At 41.0% G+C, this 20,643-nt stretch overlaps 1 protein-coding gene across 1 annotated transcript; it reads right to left on the bottom strand.

Annotated features, from left to right (window-relative positions):
* Positions 1–16,973: 16,973 nt before the first annotated feature.
* LOC104086572 (uncharacterized) lies at positions 16,974–19,496 on the bottom strand. The gene is made up of 4 exons (XM_009590866.4): positions 18,960–19,496; positions 18,149–18,601; positions 17,561–17,873; positions 16,974–17,334 (listed from the first exon to the last, which is right to left on the bottom strand). The coding sequence occupies exons 1-4, from the start codon at positions 19,356–19,358 to the stop codon at positions 17,198–17,200; spliced, it is 1,302 nt and encodes a 433-aa protein (XP_009589161.1). The 5' UTR covers positions 19,359–19,496; the 3' UTR covers positions 16,974–17,197.
* Between the last annotated feature and the right edge of the window lie 1,147 nt (positions 19,497–20,643).

The following is a 20,643-nucleotide window of genomic DNA, read 5'->3' as shown; positions in this document are numbered from 1 at the left end:
TTTCCTGTTTACCTAGATCCTCAATTGCTCCCCCATGTGCCACCAAGATATCCATGATGGTATTCTGATTATCCAATATCTTCTTCAAGGTTTCCTCCACTGACATAGGAACCTGGGGTGCTGGGGCAGAAGACTGTGGTGCAACAGCACTGGATAGGTCGGACAGCTTTGCAGTAGTTATCTGCATCCAGTTGTTGAGACTCACCAGTGTCTGGGAGACTCGCAACGCAGTGAGTGGATAAGTGGATGAAGAAGGCACTGATACTGATGTTGATGGCCATGAAAATAGAGGTTGTGGCACGTCGTCTATCTCGGTGGAAGGCCCGACTGTTGTGAAAGGCATGGAAGCTGTAGAAGGCATATCAGCAGAATCTGCAACTACCACCGATGGCTCATCAGACTGGCCTATGGTAGTAGTCGACTTACCCTTGTTCATCGGGTTCCTTGGGTCCTTCAGAGAATACCAGGAGAAAGGCTTCTTAGCCCGAACCTTCGTATCAACGCTCCTAGGCTCCACCCCTGCATCCGTGAGATACTCTATGATAGTGTTGGGATACGGGTAGGAGCTCTCACCCCGCCTGACAACCACCGATATGTTGGTCGACATGATGGCACCCACATTAATTGGGTACCCGACCATGATAGATACAACTAAGATTGCCCAAGGAATTGGAAGATTGTTCTCATTTTGGATCGGATCTATGTGGCTGCACACAAATGTTTGCCACCCTTTTGCTTTAAAGTTGAGGGTGTTCCGCAGAATGGGAATCCCTGTTATGATCCATGGTGGTGGTGTTCCTGGAGCTGCTAGTATCTCAGCTAGCCATGGGCGAGCTGCATCACCGAGTGCGAACTTCTCTAAATCCTCCACCGGTTCCATATCCTCAAGCCCCAAATACGTGTTCAGGGTGCTCTGATCAAATCGTACTTTTAAGTTCCGCACCTTAGTCACCTTAGACCCCTTCTTGATGTGCGCCACATTGGTGTAGAACTCCCGGACTAAGTGCTCCTTGGCATCCAATACGCTTTTCGTGAACCACTTCCACCATTTTCTTTCCTGAAATTGTCTAGCCACATTCGGATTGAATCTATCCAAATCCTTCAACAGGAATTGACGCTCAAGTGTGAGCGATCTCTAAGGCCAGCACTCTTGGAAATTGTTGAATGCAGTAAGGCTCACAAACCTATCTTCCCAAATTTCCTTCTTCTTTGACCTATCCAGGCCTGCAACTTTGGTATCACCCCCCCGACCGTCATCCGGAATATCATCATCATCATCAATTGTGACTGGTGCGGCGGGAACGTGAGTAGATGAGGGCTCTGAAGCCTGGCTGTTCCCTTCCGACCCTCAGAAATACTCTCAGAAGAGGTAGGCTCATCTCTCAGTCGGTATCTATCCTGGGGAAACTGTGGTTGTGATTGCACAACAGGCTGCCTTTATACTGAGTCTCCCTCCGATGCTTCCCTAGACGGGGCATATGAACTTGATTCGGAGGGCTCCGGTTGTCTACCTCGGCCTATTGTTGCCTTTTTATTGATCACTTTTTGCACGGAGAGTGGTAGGGTACTCCTGCCTCGGCCTCGGGAGGGTTCACCCCTCCCCTTGGATGTATCACCTCGTCCCCGTGATCTAACCATTATGTGCAATACATAGCAATAGGAATCAGTTATAGTTAAGTGCAAGAAAGCATATGATTTGCAGAATAAAACATGTTGCAGGATGGGGTTGTGCGGACCACACATTTTTGAGTACGTCCGCAGATGGGGTTGTGCGGACCGCACAATTTGAAAGTGCGGCCGCAGTGAAGATTCTGCTGTCCGCATAATTTTAAGTGTGGCCACACATCTGAAGTGCGGTACGCACAATTTTGGGTGCGGTCGCACATTGAAACTTCAAAAATGACAACTCTCTAGAGTCAAAGAATTGCATGATCTGCAGCCGCACACACTTTTCTGTGACCGCGATTGAATTTCTGCGGACCGTGCAATTTTGAGTGCGGTCCACATAATCAATGCACATATTTGCCCTAGCCTAAAGATCTGCGGACCGCACAATTTAAACACCAACGACAGTGAACTTAGGGCTTTTCAATTTAGCACAATTTAGACATGGTAGTGGCAATCTAGACATGATACACCGTTTACCCATCCCCCAATTAGCAACTAGGAAGTTACCCACACAATTTTAAGCACACATGATGATGAATTTGACATTAGGCCTAAAAATAACTACACTAACTATGAACAAAATTAAGAAAATTGAAAAATTTGAAGATGAATTGAACCTACAAGTGATGTAGTGATCCAAGGAAGAATCAAGGAAAATGAAATGAGTGTGAGATGCTTGAATCAATTTGAGTGCACTATGCTTTCTTTGGTGTCAACTAGTCAGAGTGTGTAAAGTTTTGAACAGTGGGAGGGTCACTATTTATAGTTTGACCGACTAGGGGAAAAATGCTAAGTTGAGTGCGGCCACACAATTTTATATGCGGTCCGCACTCCTTACCTGTTACCAATTACTCTTTTTGACGATCTGCGATCCGCACATTTCTAAGTGCGGACGGCACATTTCCTTGTGCGTGCGGCCCCACTTTGGCCATTTCTCTAACATGCACAACTTCAGAGAGTTTGCAATTTCTGATATCCAGTTGTGCGGCCGCATACTCATTTCTGATGTGGCCATCAAGATTATGCGGTCCGCACAATAAATGTGCGGTCCGCAATTTTTTCCACACTTAGCATTTTTCCTGAGCACAGTTCCTGCAAAGCACACTCATTCCTGCAATATACTTCAAAACTAGTTAGCACAAATCAAGACCTATCTAAAAAAACAAGAAAAATAAAAATAAAAAGAAACATGGGTTGCCTCGCAAGAAGCACCTGATTTAACGTCGCGGCACGATGCAGATTACTATCAATCACTTGAAATGAATTAATGCCACGACGTGGCCATCATCTACTTTTCCCAAATAATGCTTCACCCGGTGACCATTGACTCTTAACACTTCATCATTTTTATTCTTCACGTCTAATGCACCAAAGGGTGTCACACTCACAACTTCAAACGGGCCACTCCATTTAGACTTCAACTTTCCTGAAAATATTCGTAACCGAGAATTGAACAATAACACAATATCACCTTCTTTAAACTCCTTGTTCCGAATGTACTTGTCATGGATGTGCTTCATCTTCTCCTTGTATAAGGATGAACTTGTATATGCATGGTACCAAAATTCATCTAACTCATTCAATTGAGCCACCCTTAAGTTGGAGGCGACATCCCACTCAAGATTTAGCTTCTTCAAAGCCCATATAGCCTTGTGCTCAAGTTTCACTGAAAGGTGACAAGCTTTCCCGAATACCAACCGGTATGGAGACATCCCAATCGGTGTTTTGTAAGCCGTCCTATAGGCCCATAGAGAATCATCAAGTTTCTTTGACCAATCCATCCGGTTGGCATTCACTGTCTTTGACAAAATACTCTTGATCTCCCGGTTGGAGACTTCCACTTGTCCGCTTGCTTGAGGGTGATAGGGGGTCGTGACTTTGTGAGTGACACCATACTTAGTGAGTAAGGTATCAAAAGCTTTGTTACAAAAGTTCGATCCCCCATCACTTATAATGGCCTTTGGAGTACAAAATCTTGTAAAGATGTTCTTTTTTAAAAATGCCACCACACTTCGAGCTTCGTTGTTGGGTAGAGCAACGGCCTCAACCCACTTTGACACATAGTCCACAACTACCAAAATGTAGGTGTTCCCACAAGAGCTTACGAACGGTCCCATGTAATCAATATCCCACATATCAAAAATATCAATTTTCAAGATGGTGGTGAGGGGCATCTCATTTTTCTTTGAAATTACACCGGCCCTTTGACATTCATCACAACGCTTGACTAGATCACGTGCGTCCTTGTAGAGAGTAGGCCAATAGAATCCATAACTCAACATTTTTTTCCGCCGTTCTCGCTCCACCATGGTGACCACCATATGATGAAGAGTGGAAAGCACCAAGAATATCCACTTGTTCCTCCTCCGGCACACATCTTCGAATCATACCATCGGTACAAATCTGGAAGAGGTACGGTTCTTCCCAATAGTATTCAAGGCAATCCCATTTTGAGTTTCTTCCTTTGGTTAGAAGAGAACCCATTCGGTACAATACCACTCATAAGATAATTTGCTAAGTCGGTGAACCATGGCATCTTGGTCATTGAAATGGCTATAAGTTGCTCGTCGGGGAAGGAGTCATTGATTTCAAGGCCGTAATATGGCCTCCCCTCCTCCTCCAAGCGAGACAAGTGGTCCGCCACTTGGTTTTCATTGCCTTTGCGGTCTTGGATTTCTAGATCGAACTCTTGCAATAAAAGTACCCATCTCATTAACCGCACTTTTGAATCTTTATTGCTCGTTAGGTACCGAAGCGCCGCATGATCCGTATGGACAATCACCTTTGTACCCATCAAGTACGGGCAGAACTTCTCCATAGCAAAAATAATAGCAAAGAGCTCTTTTTCTGTCACCGTGTGATTGACTTGGGCATCGTTCATGGTCTTACTAGCATAGTAGATCGGATGGAAGATTTTGTTAATAAGTAGCCCTAAAACTACTCCGACCGCCACATCACTTGCGTCACACATGAGCTCAAAAGGCAAGCTCCAATCTGGTGCGGTGATAATAGGAGTAGTTGTCAATTTGGACTTTAGCAATTCAAATGCCTTCATGCTATCCTCGTTAAAATGGAATTTGGCATCTTTCTCCAATAGCTCACACAAAGGGTTCACCACTTTGGAAAAATCCCTGATGAAATGCTGGTAGAACCCCGCATGACCCAAGAAACTCCTCATTCCCTTCACGGATGTTGGAGGTGGAAGTTTAGAAATCACCTTTATTTTTGCCTTGTCGACCTCAATGCCATTCTTTGAAATGTTTTGGCCAAGGACAATGCCTTCCTTAACCATGAAATGACATTTCTCCCAATTCAACACCAAGTTCGTCTCTTCACATCTTGCCAAGATCTTATCCAAATTTTTCAAGCAATCATCAAAAGAATTCCCGACCACTGAAAAGTCATCCATAAAGATCTCAAGGAAATCCTCCACCATGTCCATGAAGATAGCCATCATACACCGCTGAAAAGTCATCGGTGCATTGCATAAACCAAATAGCATCCGCGAGAATGCGAAAGTACCATAGGGACATGTGAAAGTAGTCTTCTCTTGATCCTCTGGAGCAATAAGAATTTGATTGTAGCCGGAATACCCATCAAGGAAACAATAGAAAGAACGGTCGGCCAACCTATCAAGCATTTGATCAAGGAAAGGAAGTGGAAAATGATCCTTCCTTATGAATTTGTTGAGCTTGCGATAATCCATACACACTCTCCATCTGGTCACCGTTCTTGTAGGAATCAACTCGTTCTTGTATTGGTGACCACCATCATGCCCCCTTTCTTTGGGATACATTGCACCAGAGAGGTCCACGAACTATCGAAAATGGGGTAAACAACCCCGACATCCAACCACTTTATGATCTCCTTTTTGACCATCTCTTGCATTGCTTCATTTAGTCTTCTTTGATGTTCAACGGAGGGTTTGGCATCCTCCTCCAAAATAATCTTGTGCATGCAAAATGCGGGGCTTATACCCCGAATATTCGCCAATGTCCATCTGATAGCTTTATTCCTCTTTTGTAGCACCGCCAATGTGGAGTCTACCTGCACGTTAGTCAAACAAGAGGAAAGAATAACCGGTATCGTAGAACAAGGGCCAAGGAATTCATATCTGATATATGGAGGCAATGGCTTTAACTCCAAAGTGGGAGGCTCCTCGATTGAGAGCTTTGTGGGAGGTGTCTTCCAATTTTCAAGATCCAAGGACAATTTGCGGGGTTCATAAGTGTAAGACCCCACTCCTTGCAATGCATTCACACATTCCACATAGCCATCCTTCCCATTATCATCAAGGTTGAGAAAAACGGCCTCTCAAGTATCATCCACATTCATTATGGCACTAGTATCATCAATAATCACATCGGTCACCAAGTCCACAAACGAACAAACTTGATTACTATTCGGTTGCCTCATAGATTTGCATACATGGAAAACCACCTTTTCATTACCCACCCGGAAAGTGAGCTCACCGGCTTCCACATCAACAAGAGCCTTCCCCGTAGCAAGAAAAGGTCTCCCTAGAATAATAGGCACCTCATAGTCTACTTCATAATCAAGACTTACAAAGTCCGCCGAGAGGATGAATTTATCAACACGAACCAACACATCAGCAATAATACCCAATGGTCTCTTCATAGTACGATCTGCCATTTGTAACCTCATAGATATGGGTCTTGGTTGCCCAATTCCCAAAGTCTTGAAAACCGAATAGGGCATCAAATTGATACTTGTCCCAAGATCATAAAGAGCTTTTGCAAAGTCGGCACTTCCAATAGTACAAGGGATTGTGAAAGTGTCAGGATCTTCCAATTTAGGAGCCATTAAGTGTACAATTGCACTCACTTGATGTGTCATCTTTATAGTCTCATAATTCATCGACCTCTTCTTGTCACAAAATCCTTCATGAACTTTGCATAACCGTGCATTTGCTCCAAAGCCTCAACCAATGGCATATTAATAGATTGGTTTTTCATCATCTCAATGAACCTTTTGAATTGGTTCTCACCATTTTGCTTGGCAAGCCTTTGAAGGTATAGAGGGCGAGGCCTTGGCATTGATGCCTTAGCCTTTGGCACTACTGGTTCCGGTATGTCTACAATGTGCTCCCTAGACTGGTTCACTTCCTCTTGAGTCTCATCCACATTATCATCAATATCAATTCTTACTTCATCATTGGCTTGCACCAAATTGTTTGGAATCTCATCTTCTTGAATCACTTGTTCATCATCCATAATTTTTCTTTGACTTGAGGTTGTTGCATCTCCACCTTTTTCACTCCTTGTTTTCATGGCCATGGCATGTCCCGTGTTGTTTCCACCCTTTGGGTTCATCACCGTGTCACTTGGTAGTGCCCCCTTAGGACGAGTGTTCAAAGCTTGTGAGATTTGCCCCAATTGAACTTCCAAATTGCGCATTGAAGTGTTGTGAGAGGCTAGTTGAGCATCGGAGTGGGAATTCTTCTCCATCATTTGTTTAAACATATTCTCACCCCATCTCATTATTAGAAGAGCTTGGACCCTGGGAAGGATAAGGAGTCGGGTTGCTCGGTTGTTGATACATCGGAGGCCTTTGAAAGCTCAACCCCCGATTTCCTTGGTTATTGTTCCATCCCCTTTGGTTGTTGCCTCCCCAATATCCTTGACTATTTCCACTCTAATTGCCTTGGTTATTTTGACCATTCCAATTTCCTTGATTGTTTTGATTGTTCCAATTCCCTTGGTTGTTTTGATTGTTCCAATTCCCTTGATTACTATGAGGTCGCCATTGTTATTGATTCGTCCCTTGAGAGTTGTTTCTTTGCCCTTGGAAGTTGTTTACATATTGTACTTCCTCTTCTTGGTCATTGTAAGATTCATCATGATCGAACCCACTATCTTCTTGCACATAATGTTCCGCATGGTTTTGCACTTGAAGACCCTTTTGCCTTTTCTTTTTTACCATCATATTGACATCCTCCATTGCATTTAATTGCTTAGGACCTTGAACTTGTTGATGTTGAGCTTTGGCTAATTGATTCATTGTAGTGGTCAACTCGGCAATTGCTTGCCTATGATCATGCAATTCTTTATGTAGGTGAATCACATTTGGATCACCTTGAGGAACATTTTCTCTACTTTGCCATGTCGATGAAGTATTCGCCATTTCATCTAAGATGTCACAAGCTTCGACATTTGGTGTTGTCATGAAATTTTCACCGGCAAGTTGGTTGACCACGCATTAATTGGTAGTATTGATCCCAATATAGAAAGTTTGTTGAATCATAGCCTCCGTCATTTCATTGTTCGGGCACTCTTTCACCATAGTTCGGTACCTCTCTCATATCTCATGCAAAGGCTCATTGGGTTCTTGTTTGAATGCTAGAATCTCGTCTCTAAGAGTAGCCATATGCCTGGGAGAAAAGAACTTGGAAATAAATTTCTCGCCAATTTATCCCATGTATGAATGGAATGGTTTGGCAACCTTTCTAACCAATCCAATGCTTTCCCCCATAGAAAGAAAGTTAATAGCCTCAACCTTAGAGCATCCTGGAGACATTGGTCTGTTTACTCCCCCAGCAATTATCCACAAACCCTTTCAAGTATTTGTACGCATTTTGATTCGGAGCTCCGGTGAAGAATCCCCGTTGCTCTAGCAATGTGAGCATAACATTTGTGATTTGAAAGTTTCCCGCCCTAATGCAGGGCGGGACTATAGCACTTGCATACCCTTCATTCGGCAACACCCGGTGTGGAGCCGCTCTTGGTGGATTTGGGGTGGAACGAGAACGTTGTCTTGAGGTGGTCAGCCTCATCTATTTGCTTGAGGTTCAAGAGGAACCTATTCAACTTGGTCATCTTCCACGTCCACATCCCCCAAAGGCATGTTTCTGAGAGGATCATTGTTGTTGAGAGCCATTGTTTCACCTAAAATTATTTCACCAAAAATATTGGAAACACGAAAGGAAAAGAAGACAATTCATACACAAAATAAAATATATAGCTAAATCCATTTTTATGCCCCCCGGCAACGGCGCCAAAAATTTATCTCGCCCAAGTCACACCTCAAATTGGGGTTGTGAAGCGATCGATTGCAATAATAATACCCAACTAGGAGTCGGGATCGAATCCACAAGTAGCGTAGATGGGATTAGTGGTATGTATTTGATCTAAGCCCGTGAATTGTCTAAGTTGTACTTCCACTATCTTTGTTTTGATTTTACTTCTAAAATTATACTAAGGATTGCAATTGAAAAATATGAAACTAGAGAAGAATGTTTTTGTTGTTGTTTTTCAAATATGTAAAAGGTCTAGGGCTGTGGCTTCCACCTAGGTGTCTCATAACGGGTTGTGGGCTTTAGAGCGAGCTTCGTTGATCGGGGTGTATTATAATAATCAACACTCAAATACCCACTCAATACCTCTCGGTAAGAGAGTGATTTTGCCCAATTTGGCTTTTCAAGTTCAAATGGGTATTGAACTAAATAGTTGACATATTGCTCAAGTAAGGTTTTACTATCTCTAGGTTCAACCCTTAAATTGGGACTATCAATCTCTTGATTTCATCCCAAACTCTTGTTAGCCAAGTTTTTCTAGACTAAGTCTCTCTTTCTCAAGTAGAGACCAAGTCAAATAGGTTTGAACCAATGTTTGCAACTATTAATTCTATAATTATAGCAAGAACTAGGCTAAATAATATACACCCAACCATAAATAAGCCCTAAACCAAACACCCATTAGGTTCCCACACTAGGGTTGGGTCACAACCCTAGCTATAAATTTAGCTACTTATAGTGGGTAATGAAGAAAATAAAGAAGAAAAGATGATAAAACTCATATTGAAAGATAAATAGATGAAAATCCAATGTAAAATCAACAAGATGAGCTAAAGTTGCCTAAAAGAGTAAAGAAAAACGGCTACTGACTTTCTGGTATTCAAAACATGACCTAATTTCGTAAAAGTAGTCTATTTATACAAAGCTAGAATTTTCGGATAAAATTGCCCTTTCGGAGGTTCTGGTGCCGCACAATTCTGTGTGCGGTCCGCACTTTGCTTCAGCTCTTGACAAGAGTTATATCTACGGCCGCATAATTCTGCACTGCAGCCGCGTCTTCTTGAGTTCTGCGGACCGCACAATTCTGGGTGGGGCCGCACATTTGATTTCTGCGGCCGCACAATTATAGTATGGTCCGCAGTTTTCGTTGGGCTTGGAGTTGGAACTCTCTGAACCTTAACTTCTGCGTCCGCACAATTATTGTGCGGTCCGCACCTTACATTGCAGCTTTGTTAATTCTTCTTTATGTTCTGCGGTCGCACACAAAATTTCGCAGTCCGCACTTTAGTTTTTTGTGCTTGATTTTTTTCCTTGTTCAAAAGCACTCCTCTTAAGTTTTATTTCATCGTAATGGATCATTTTCCAATAATCCTACAAATAACCATGCTCGATTTCTCATGGTTCAATATGCTCATAACACACCCGGTAGCTCATCTAGCCACTTGCCTTTAGCATCTTCTAACTTTTTTTAAGGTTTTGGATTATTACCTTATTCGTTGACTCCGCTTGTCCATTAGCACTCGGTTGGTATGGTGAATATGTAATTCGCTTTATCTTCAATCCTTCCAAAAACTTTGTGACTTTGGAACCTATAAACTGTGTCACGTTGTCATAAGCAATTTTTTTGGTATTTCAAACTGGCAGACGATGTGGTCCCATATAAAATCAATCACTTATCGTTCTCCGATCTTTTGGTAAGCACCTGCTTCAACCCATTTAGTAAAATAATCAGGTAAAACCAAAAGGAATTTTATTTTACCGGGTCCTTGTGGTAAGGGACCAACTATGTCCATCCCTCATTTCATGAATGGCCATGGTGACACCGCCGAATGCAAAAGTTCTTCTAGTTGATGCACTAACTGTGCATGACATTGACATTTATCACACTTTTGTACAAATATCTTTGCATCATGCTCCATTCGGGACCAATAGTAGCCAGCTCTTATTAACTTGAGAACTAAGGAGTGTGCACCGGAATGGTTCCCCCATATTCCTTCATAAACTTCTCTCATTACGTAGTCAGCCTCCGATGTCCCTAAACACCGAGCCAATGGTCCTTGGAATGACCTTCTATATAATTGACCGTCAATAAGACAGTAACGAGCTGCCTTAGTCTGTAGTGCCCAGGATGCTTTTGGGTCTTCAAGAAATTTTTCAAGCCTTAGATATTATATAAACTCATTTCTTTAATCCCAAATTAAGTTGGTCGAGTTAACTTCACAGTAGCCATCCACATCCAGCACCAAATGCAACAATTGAACTACCGCACCAACATCAGACCCTTTCATTTTCGTAAACGAACCCAAATTATCCAATGTGTTTGCCTCCATATTTTCCTCCCTTGGAATGTAGACGATTGACCATTCCCTAAACCACGAAAGTAATACTTGAACATTTTTCAAGTAATATTACATGCACTCCTTCTTGGTGTCGAAAATTCCGTATACTTGGTTCACTACCAACTAGGAGTCGCACTTTATTTCGATGACCTCGAAACCTATTCCCCAAGCTAGTTCAAGTCGTGCAACCAAAGCCTCATACTCGGCTTCATTGTTAGTTAGTGTCACAGTTCTAATGGCCTGTCTCAGGGTTACCCTCGAAGAAGTGATTAATACTACCCCAAGATTAGACCCTTTTACGTTGGAAGCTCAATCCGTAAACAAGGTCAAAACTCCTGATACCGTTCCTGTTACGAATACTGCTTCTTTAGCAGCTAAATGCATTAATCCCGGACTAAAATCGGCCACAAAGTTGGCCAAACCTTGTGACTTGATTGCAGTCCTGGGCTTGCATTCAATATCGAATTCACTAACCTCGACTGCCCATTTAGCCAAACGACCCGACAACTCAGGCTTATGAAAGACATCAAGGGAAAGGTTGTCACAATGGCTATAGGATGTTACTGAAAATAAGGCCTAAGCTTTCGAGAGGCAACTACGAGAGGTAAGTCCAACTTTTCATGGTGCGAATATAGTGTCTCTGCTCCCGATAATATTTTACTAACATAATAAACGGGAAATTGCTTACCTTCTTCTTTCCGGACCAAAACAACAGTTACCGCTACTTCCGAGACCTCCAGATAAATCAGCAGTTTCTCACCTTCTTCCGATTTCGACAACAACATAGGGCTAGACATGTACCTTTTTAGATCTTTCAGTGCCTGTTGGCATTCCGAAGTCCACACAAAATTGATCTTCTTTTTTCAAAAGTGAAAAGAAGTGATGGCACTTCTCCGAAGACCTCGAGATGGACCTGCTTAGAGCCGCCAATCTACCGATCAACCTCTGTACTTCATTCACACTTGTTAGCTGGTCCGATGTATCCTCGATGGATTTGATTTTATCGGTATTTACTTCGATTCCCATTTTAAAGACCAGAAACCCCAAGAACTTACCAGAACCAACTCAAAAGGAGCACTTCTCCGGGTTGAGCTTTGTGTTGTATTTTCTCAGAATGTCAGACGTCTCTTGAAGATGTTTCAGATGATCTCCTTCATTAAGATACTTAATCAACATGTCATCAATATAAACTTTCAATGTCTTGCCTATCTAGTTTTCATACATTTTATTAACAAGCCACTGATAAGTGGCTCCGGTATTTTTAAGACCAAAAGGCATTATATTATAGCAGTATGTGCCAAAATTTATGATAAAAGAAGTCTTCTCTTGATCTTTCGGGTCAATCCTAATATTATACCCGGAATAGGCATAAAAATACTCATTAACTCATGCCCGACCGTAGAATCAATCATTTGATTAATGTTTGGCAATGAAAGAGTCTCTGGGGCATGCCTTATTTAAATCTTTATAATCTACACACATTCTAAATTTATTATTCTTTTTAGTTACTACCACTACGTTAGCTAGCCAATCAGGGTAATTTACCTCTCGAATTGAACCTATATTAAGTAATCGGATAACCTCTTCCTTGACAAACCTATTCCTAACCTCTGCTATCAGTCGTTTCTTCTGCCTCACCGGAGGGAAGTTAGGGTTAAAACTTAGCTTGTGGACAACCACTTCCAATGGAATACCTGTCATATCTGAATGTGACCATGTAAAACAAGCAATGTTAGATTTTAGAAAATCCAAAATTTGTAACTTGAGTTTGGGACTCAAACCCGTTCCTAAGTAAAACTTCCTTTCTAAGAACTCTTCGAATAAGGCCACGTGTTCGAGATCTTATGCGGTTGATTTAGCCGTATCTGTTTTCTTCGGTACCTGAAAAGACCTCGGTACCTAAAACTCCTTTTCTTTATCATCTTAAGTGGAAGAGGGCAACGATTCCTGTAATTGCTATTTACTAATCTCTTTACCCTTGCTACTGGAAATGGTCACTGCGTTCATCTCCCTTGCAGCTGGTATATTGAAGGTAAAACCTTCATTTTATATATTCATGGTCTTCCAAGGATTACATTATAGCCCATGTCTTCATCTACCACTTTGAACAGGGTGGTCTTCCTTATTTCTTTGGCATGTGTGGGCAACAAAATTTCTCCTCGGGTTGTCACACTCGTCAAGTTGAACCTGACCAAAAGCTTTGTTACGAGAACTATGTTTCCGGTCATCTTTGCTTGCTCCAATACTCTCCATTGTATGATGCTGGGTGAACTTCCTGGATCAAACAACACACGTTTAAATTTTAAAATCTAAGACATTAAGAGAAATTACTAAAGCATCATTGTGCGGTAGAAGAAGTCCATTAACATCTTTTTCTGTGAAGATGATGTCATCTTTTGAGACCTCTTAAATCCTCTTGCTATGAGTCACCGATATTTTCGTCTTCTTTGTTGTCGACAATATCACCCCATTTACTTCGTCTCCACCAAAAATCATATTTATCGTCATCCAAAGTGACCTTGCATCCGGTTTTGTTGGTTCTGTAACATCCCGATTTCTTCCATAGTTGTTCTTGGCGTAGTCACTTAAAAACTCTCTAAGGTGAACATTATTCAACAACGTTGCCACCCCTTCACGAAGTTGTCGGCAATCCCCAGTCCTATTGATGTTTTATACTTCGATACCACACAAGATGGGGGTGATTTGTGTGGTGTCCAATGTTTTGCATGCACAGATTATAGAAGGACCTGGTTCTTCTATGTGTTCCTTATACTACTGTTGCGGAATAATAAATACAGAAAGTAAAGAACACAAATATTTTACGTGAAAAACACCTGACTCAAAAGGTGAAAAAATCATGACCTACTACCCAGTAGTATTTTACCCAACACTTCACTAAATCACTGAGCCAAAAACAGCATTTACAAAACTCTTTGTAAATCTAAGGATTACCTCTAACCCTTTGTGGCAGCTAGTCTCGAACTATTGTGACAACTTCAAATTAACTCTAACTTGAATACTACACTCAAAGTACTTAGTGCAATTGCTTCTAGATAAAGCTGAAAGGTACAACTCAAAAGCCCTACTACAATAAAACTAGAATAAAAGACAAATACTTGGAATTGGTTCTTTTATCTGGTTCATGTAGCTTCAGGTTCGCACACTTGAATCACACAGGAATTGCTTGCAAAATGCCTTACTATTTTGCTCTCAACTCTCGTTTAACTTCAGCGTTTGTGTGTCCCTGTAAAATGATAACATCCTGAATTATATAGAGTTAGTAGAATAGGAAATAACTAGAGTTCTAATGCTATACTTTTCCTTGGTGGAAGAATTCTAGTTATCTTCAACTTCTAACTCATCCCTTATCTAGGATAGAGTTCTCTTCAAGTAAGGAGTCATTCCTCTCATCACTTATGCAACTTTTTTGTTCAGGATATATCAGATATAACCATTTAAGCTTATCTACTTCACGTGCATGCCTTGTGCTCGAATCTACCCGTGTCTGTGTACACAGTGTATGGACCCGGTTCATGCTTGAGTTCCTTTGTCAATCATCAAAACAAACTTCGCTTAGGCGAACACCTATGGCCGTGAGTTCCATGGAATTCACACCATAAATTAGGATCCCTTTGGCTAGGATCCGATCGGATTGGTTTTGGAAACCAAGCTTATTTAATATTACTCATAGCCAACATCAATTCTACCAAGATGATGTTAAAGTTGTAGTCGGATAATCTGGCATATGTTGAATCTCGGGACCCCGACGTCTCTTTCTCCTGCAACGATCTACTACTTCGATCGCGATCTGCCTTTCTATCGGAAGCGAACTTATCTGATGACTAAAAACCTTTATTCCCACGCCCATCGACCCTCTCGTAAGGTTGAAAATGATTTTTGAAGAACTGCCGATCTGCATCAAAATCATTTTTAAATTTATCTTGATTCCGATCACAATTCCGTCCTTTGGAAGACACCTAGAAGCCAAGTTGATCATCTTTTATTCTGATCTTTGACTCATATCAATTGGGAACATCTGCCCATGTGGTTGCCTGAAATTCTAGTATTTTTTCCTTTAGTTTCGGAAGGCATCAGAGCTCAACGGCTTGAGACCCTTTGTAAATGCCTCCGCTGCCCACTCATCTGGTACTGCTGCAATAACATCCTTTCCTTTTGAAATCGGATCACAAACTCTCGCAACAGTTCGAATTCTCCTTGGAATATTCTGAATATATCCACCTTCCTTGCCTGGACCTTTCTTGCTCCAACATGAGTTTTGATAAATGAATCTGCAAGCATTTCAAAAGAATCAATGGAATGCTCAAGTAAGAGAGAATACCAAGTTAAGGCATCCTTTGTCAGGGTTTCGCCAAACTTCTTCAACAAAACAGATTCGATCTCGTGCTGGCCATGTCATTTCCCTTTACTGCCGTAATGTAGGTCGTGATGTGTTCCTGTGGATCTGAAGTCCCATCATATTTTGGTATATCTGGCATCTTAAACCTCTTTGGGATCAAGTCGGGAGCCGCACTTGGTTTAAACGGCAATTGTGTATACTTCTTGGAATCCGGTCCCTTTAACACCGGCGGCGCTCCCCGGATCTGATCCATCCGAGCATGGAACTATTTAGCATTTTGGTCCATTCGTTCATTCATTTCCCTCATGAGCTCGATTTTGAAAGGATCATTTGAGTTGTTGTTCCCAGATCCACTACCGGTACCTTCCCAGATCCACTACCGGTATCTTCCCAGATCCACTACCGGTACCTCCTGCCTCGTCGAAACTGAACTCTTCCCTTGGAGCGTCGTTATCAGCTCTTTGAACCGTTTGATTTGCGGGAATGTTGGGAGGAATCAGAGCTCTTCCATTAGCATTATTGGAAGCACCTGATAACGCCTGCTTCAACTCTGTTATCACCTGATCTTGTCTTGAGAGCTGATCCATAATCACTCTTTATTGCTCTCTCAAGATTTTGACCCTTTCAACAACGTGTTCAACATCCACATCATCAGGAGTTGGGCTGCTCATATATCGAGGATTTTGAACTTCGCGAACTAAAGTTGTTTTATCTCCTTCATTGCGGGTTTCACTGGTTGAATCATCACGCTGGAACACATCTTCACGTTCATTGTGTGCTCTAACATTATAGACATTGTTGGCATCGTTAGCTGCCATATCTGATTTTTCTTTTGCTAAGAAAGGAATCAAAATTTGTTAGTAGCAGATGAATGAATCAAAGCAATTACAGAATTGTCTATGCCCCACGATGGGTGCTAAACTGTTTACCCGTAAAACGGTATAGTTGAATTTGTAACGTGGTTTATAGATACGTGAATTAACTTGATCAAAAAATATGAAATAGACAAGAATAAAATCAAGAATGTAAAAATAACTTAAAGAAATACAAGCATGCTGGTATGATGAGCTTCTCCAGAAGCAATATTAAAAATAAAAGAAAGCAAGTAATTTTATAATTTGAGAGCAGAATATAGCCCTTTTGTACATAATATTTTTCGTGTCTACAATAGATGCTAATTCTCCTATTTATAGCTCTATTTAGGGAGACAAGATCCCCAAATCAAGCTCTTCTTGAATGAGAATAAAACTGTCATTGATGACTGCATAACAGTTGGCTAAAAATGCAGATATTCTCTATAACGGCTGCTCATTGAATGCTGCCCAATGTCAATTCTTTGAATTTTTGTCATCGGCTACTCTGTCTTCGGATTCATCCAACACCGGTCTCATGCTTACTATTTGCTAACTCACATCCTACTTGTGTTCAGCTCCATGTGTCACATCTTTATTTGTCCAACTGTCACTAACAAATTTTACTGTTTACAGTACTTTGACAATGCACATGATTTATTCTTCAGAAAAAGAAAAAACAATTGTGCGTAATTTGGGCAATAAAGTTGTAAGGTAAGAGAGCATTAAAAAAAGTAACAGTATATTCATAATATTATTTTTTCACTCAATCTATGATCTGCCTTCATTTGCATTCCAGGCATAAATCTTTCCTTGTTCAGCGAAATTAATCATACACAAGAAGAAAATTTTCATCTGTTCCTGTGTTCAGGGAACCATACAACCATCTCATGGATCCACATCAGAGGCAACGACATATTATAGTTTTCAATTGTGTGCAGCCAATAATTCAAGAAACGCCAACAGTTTTCCCAAGCAACCATAGCATCAGTGTCAGCTCTATCCCAAAAATTGTGTGGAGAGAACTTCTGTCTAGCATGAAGCCGTAAATCGTTACTCCTGCTCTATTGTTCTCAAAATATGTCACTGCAAGAAGATGCATCAAAATAAGCTACCATTAGTCCATTCAAGCCAATTATGCATTAATACACGAGTTTAACTTTTGTGCACTGATAGCATAAAGTTTTTACATTACCATATCAATTGATCTACAGTCACGGGCAACTGTTTCATAGTACGCCTAATATAGTAATATAGTGATATTTGCACATTTTTAAAGGAAGAATAAGGAAACTAAATGAAATCAGCATACCTAGAGCTTGTCTTTTCTGGAACGAAATTGTACTATAGGCATACGATGGGACAAATTTCGTATTATCCAATTCATCTTCTTCATCTCCAACATCCTCTGCATCAGATGATCCATTAGAACTCGGATGAAAATCTTGGTTGCAGGCTACTTGAGTTGCTGGAGAAGTCTCAGCCTTAGCCCAATCATACGAGCCTATGGTCGCGCAGACATGCCACTTTGCAGCAAGGCTCGTAACAGCTTGTGCCTTGTGTGTAATTCTGGTTGCACTTCGCAGTAGTATCATCAGCCCAGCAAGAAGGCTGACAGAACAAAGCTGCAGATTAAGACCAAAATATTTAGTTCCACAAATGGACAAAGGCGATCATATTCAGAATCTAGTGTCAGTGAGTTCAAAATAAATATGATCTTATTGTATTTAAACATTTTCAATCTTTTCTTCACATATACACATAGTTCGAAAACTTGAAATATCAACATTTTATTTACTGCATCACATCTTCAAAAGGTAGATTTTCTTGAGCCAGTTCTGAGGGAAATAGGAAGCGATAACAAATAAGAATGCCAAAATGAGATTATGAGAATCCATACCGCAAGTTCACCACTTTTATAGATATGAAGATCTGCATTTGGGCGTGTAGTCATGAGAAGAGAGGCAAATAGACTTGCTGTGATGAATATCAATGCCCACAAGATGAACACGCGGTACCTATGGCTAATAATTCTCAAATGCCTCCTGATTCTAAGGTGCTCCCTCAACACTGATTCAACATCAGAATCCACATGGAAGAGTACCTGAGCAAAATCTTGTAGTCGGAGAATCTGAAGATAACAGATCAAGCGGAAAAGAACACACACTAGGAAGAACACCACAGTCCTGTAAAGCCAGGAGGTGAGCTCCAGAATGCACGCAACGATATTACTCATAACGACATTGCCCAAGAAGGGGAATCGAGTTCCACCTGAGCTGTACCACCAAATCTTGTATGTGATTTCAGCAGCAAAACATGGCATGACAAAAATGAATAGGATTTTCATTGATCTCTGCATGTTAAGAAGAGAATATAAGACAAGTGCATCATATTTGCTCAATGCACAAAAAGTACGTAATTGCTACAAATGAGTCAACAAGGATCAACATATCACATTAATTAGTACTAACAAATTTGAACAAATATGAAATGGCCGAACCTCATTAAATGATTCAAATTATTTGACTTAGTTTATCAATCATAGAGTGAATGCTTATGTGAATACATTTTTGAGTCACACAACAAACATGACTTGTGTCGCTCAATGAATTTAATTATTATTTCAGTGGAACAAAATGATAGTCAAATATGTAGAATCAAGCCATGCTTTTGACTGATAACAAATCAAGAAAGGAAAAAAAAACACGTACATTAAGCTGTTGTGTGTAGCAATTTCTGACGGTCTCGCTCTCGCCACAAAGCTTGTCAAGGAACAAGAACCTCCGAAGTCCATATTTCTTGTTAAACCTTGAAAGACAGATGAATGACAGAGCAGCAACGCTGCTGAGAGACAACTGAACAACACTGTCGTACGGCCTACTGTGATCAGCATCACAATCGGTACAAGCCAGAAGGTAATGGGAGAGCCATGGCACAACTACTGCAAGCCAAATAAAAACAAACCAAGATAAGCAAGCAGACCAAGTGTCAGATTGATCCACGCACATCCACTTGAACCACGTTCTAAAACTCCTCAATTCATCGTACATGTGCGAACCACTTCGGACTAATACTTTTTTGTTGACAAGTTCTTCGTTCTCGTCCTCCATGTAACAATATTGTCAGTGTATACAACTTAAATCGTACAGCAATTCACTTCGTTTTCTTTACAATAGAGCGTTGAAATTTGTGGTTGTGGTGATAACCTTGGAAGAAAGCTGTTAGTAGAAATTTGAGAGAAGAGTTATATAGGTGGTTGGGGGTAGAGGACTCACATGGAGACAGAGCAAAGATTGTGTATATAAAATCTGAAATGGTGACGTTTAGACTTTATGTGAGGCATCTTGTGTAGAGGGGCAAGAAGAAAAGTGCAATATGGCAATAAATGGTTGGCTATGTGGAATAGTGGAATGGAGGACGACATTAAAGGATGAATCTAGTTCCTATTCCTCACACTTCAATTTTCTATTTTACCACAAAAAGAAAGTGCAAAAGCAGTGCGAATCAAAAGGTTCTGGGATTTCTTCTGGATTCTTGCTATCAATTGTCATTAAATGCCGTCTTATATTAATCTAAGTCTTGCTGTATGTCTTTTTTGTTTTTCACGCAGTTAAAAAGTGAAGCAAGTTTGTTTAGTTCCGAATTTGACTTGAGCATCTACATTTGGTCAATATCAGAAAAATAATTTCCAAACAAGGTTCTAGTCATGTCAAATGAAAGAAGGGTAAGCAAAGGAAGCAACTTTCGAAAATCACAATTACTCTAGATTAATCTATTTAAGAAATAACACTTCTGGAATTTCCTTATTCTTTATACTCGAGACCTTTGATTAAGGGTAAAAAATTTTTGTTCATCCAACCATATCTGTTGTGGTGCAGATAACGAATTCAATCTCTTATTAGTAAGATTCTAATTACTAACCATTCACAGAGACAAATGGTCGTGTATCTAGGAGAAAGTTTTTGATAGCTACCACCAGGAGGCGTGGTTGAATGACCCTTAATTAGAGGTCACAGTTCGAACTCTGACCATAGAGAACTTCTTGATAGAAAACGGTTCAAACGCATTAGAGAGGCTATCAGACACGAATCCAAATTTATTTGACTAGTAGATTTTACGATGATTAAACAAAATATCTATGATAGCTATGTATACGGGTAAAATCGAGCTCACTGAGCTACCCGGTTTCCCGGTAAGGCAAACGGAGTAGGGACGTGACCGTAAAGAATCGGAATCAGAGCGAGGAGCCCCTCGTATCAGGGTTCGAGCAAAACACCTGCCCTCGGGAGCATCGGGACCACGTCCTCTGGGTCCGGTTTGAGTCCCAAGACTTCAGAGAGCATTACCAAACAACCGCACATGACTAACAAAAGGCCGTGATGTTCGTGCCCAACT

The sequence above is a fragment of the Nicotiana tomentosiformis genome, chromosome 6 (assembly GCF_000390325.3).
Source record: "Nicotiana tomentosiformis chromosome 6, ASM39032v3, whole genome shotgun sequence".
In the NCBI taxonomy this organism is placed as follows: Eukaryota; Viridiplantae; Streptophyta; class Magnoliopsida; order Solanales; family Solanaceae; genus Nicotiana; species Nicotiana tomentosiformis.
Note: the sequence above shows the minus strand (reverse complement) of the source record. Positions and strands in the feature narration are given on the sequence as shown.

Bases quoted from the DNA above. Each gene is read 5' to 3' on its own strand.
- LOC104086572 (XM_009590866.4), bottom strand. From the start codon at position 19,358: ATGGAGGACGAGAACGAAGAACTTGTCAACAAAAAAGTATTAGTCCGA. The intron at 18,602-18,959 runs GTACGTGTTTTT...CTTAACATGCAG, and splicing joins GCTACACACAACAGCTTAAT to AGATCAATGAAAATCCTATT. The intron at 17,874-18,148 runs GTATGGATTCTC...CTTAATCTGCAG, and splicing joins ATAAAAGTGGTGAACTTGCG to CTTTGTTCTGTCAGCCTTCT.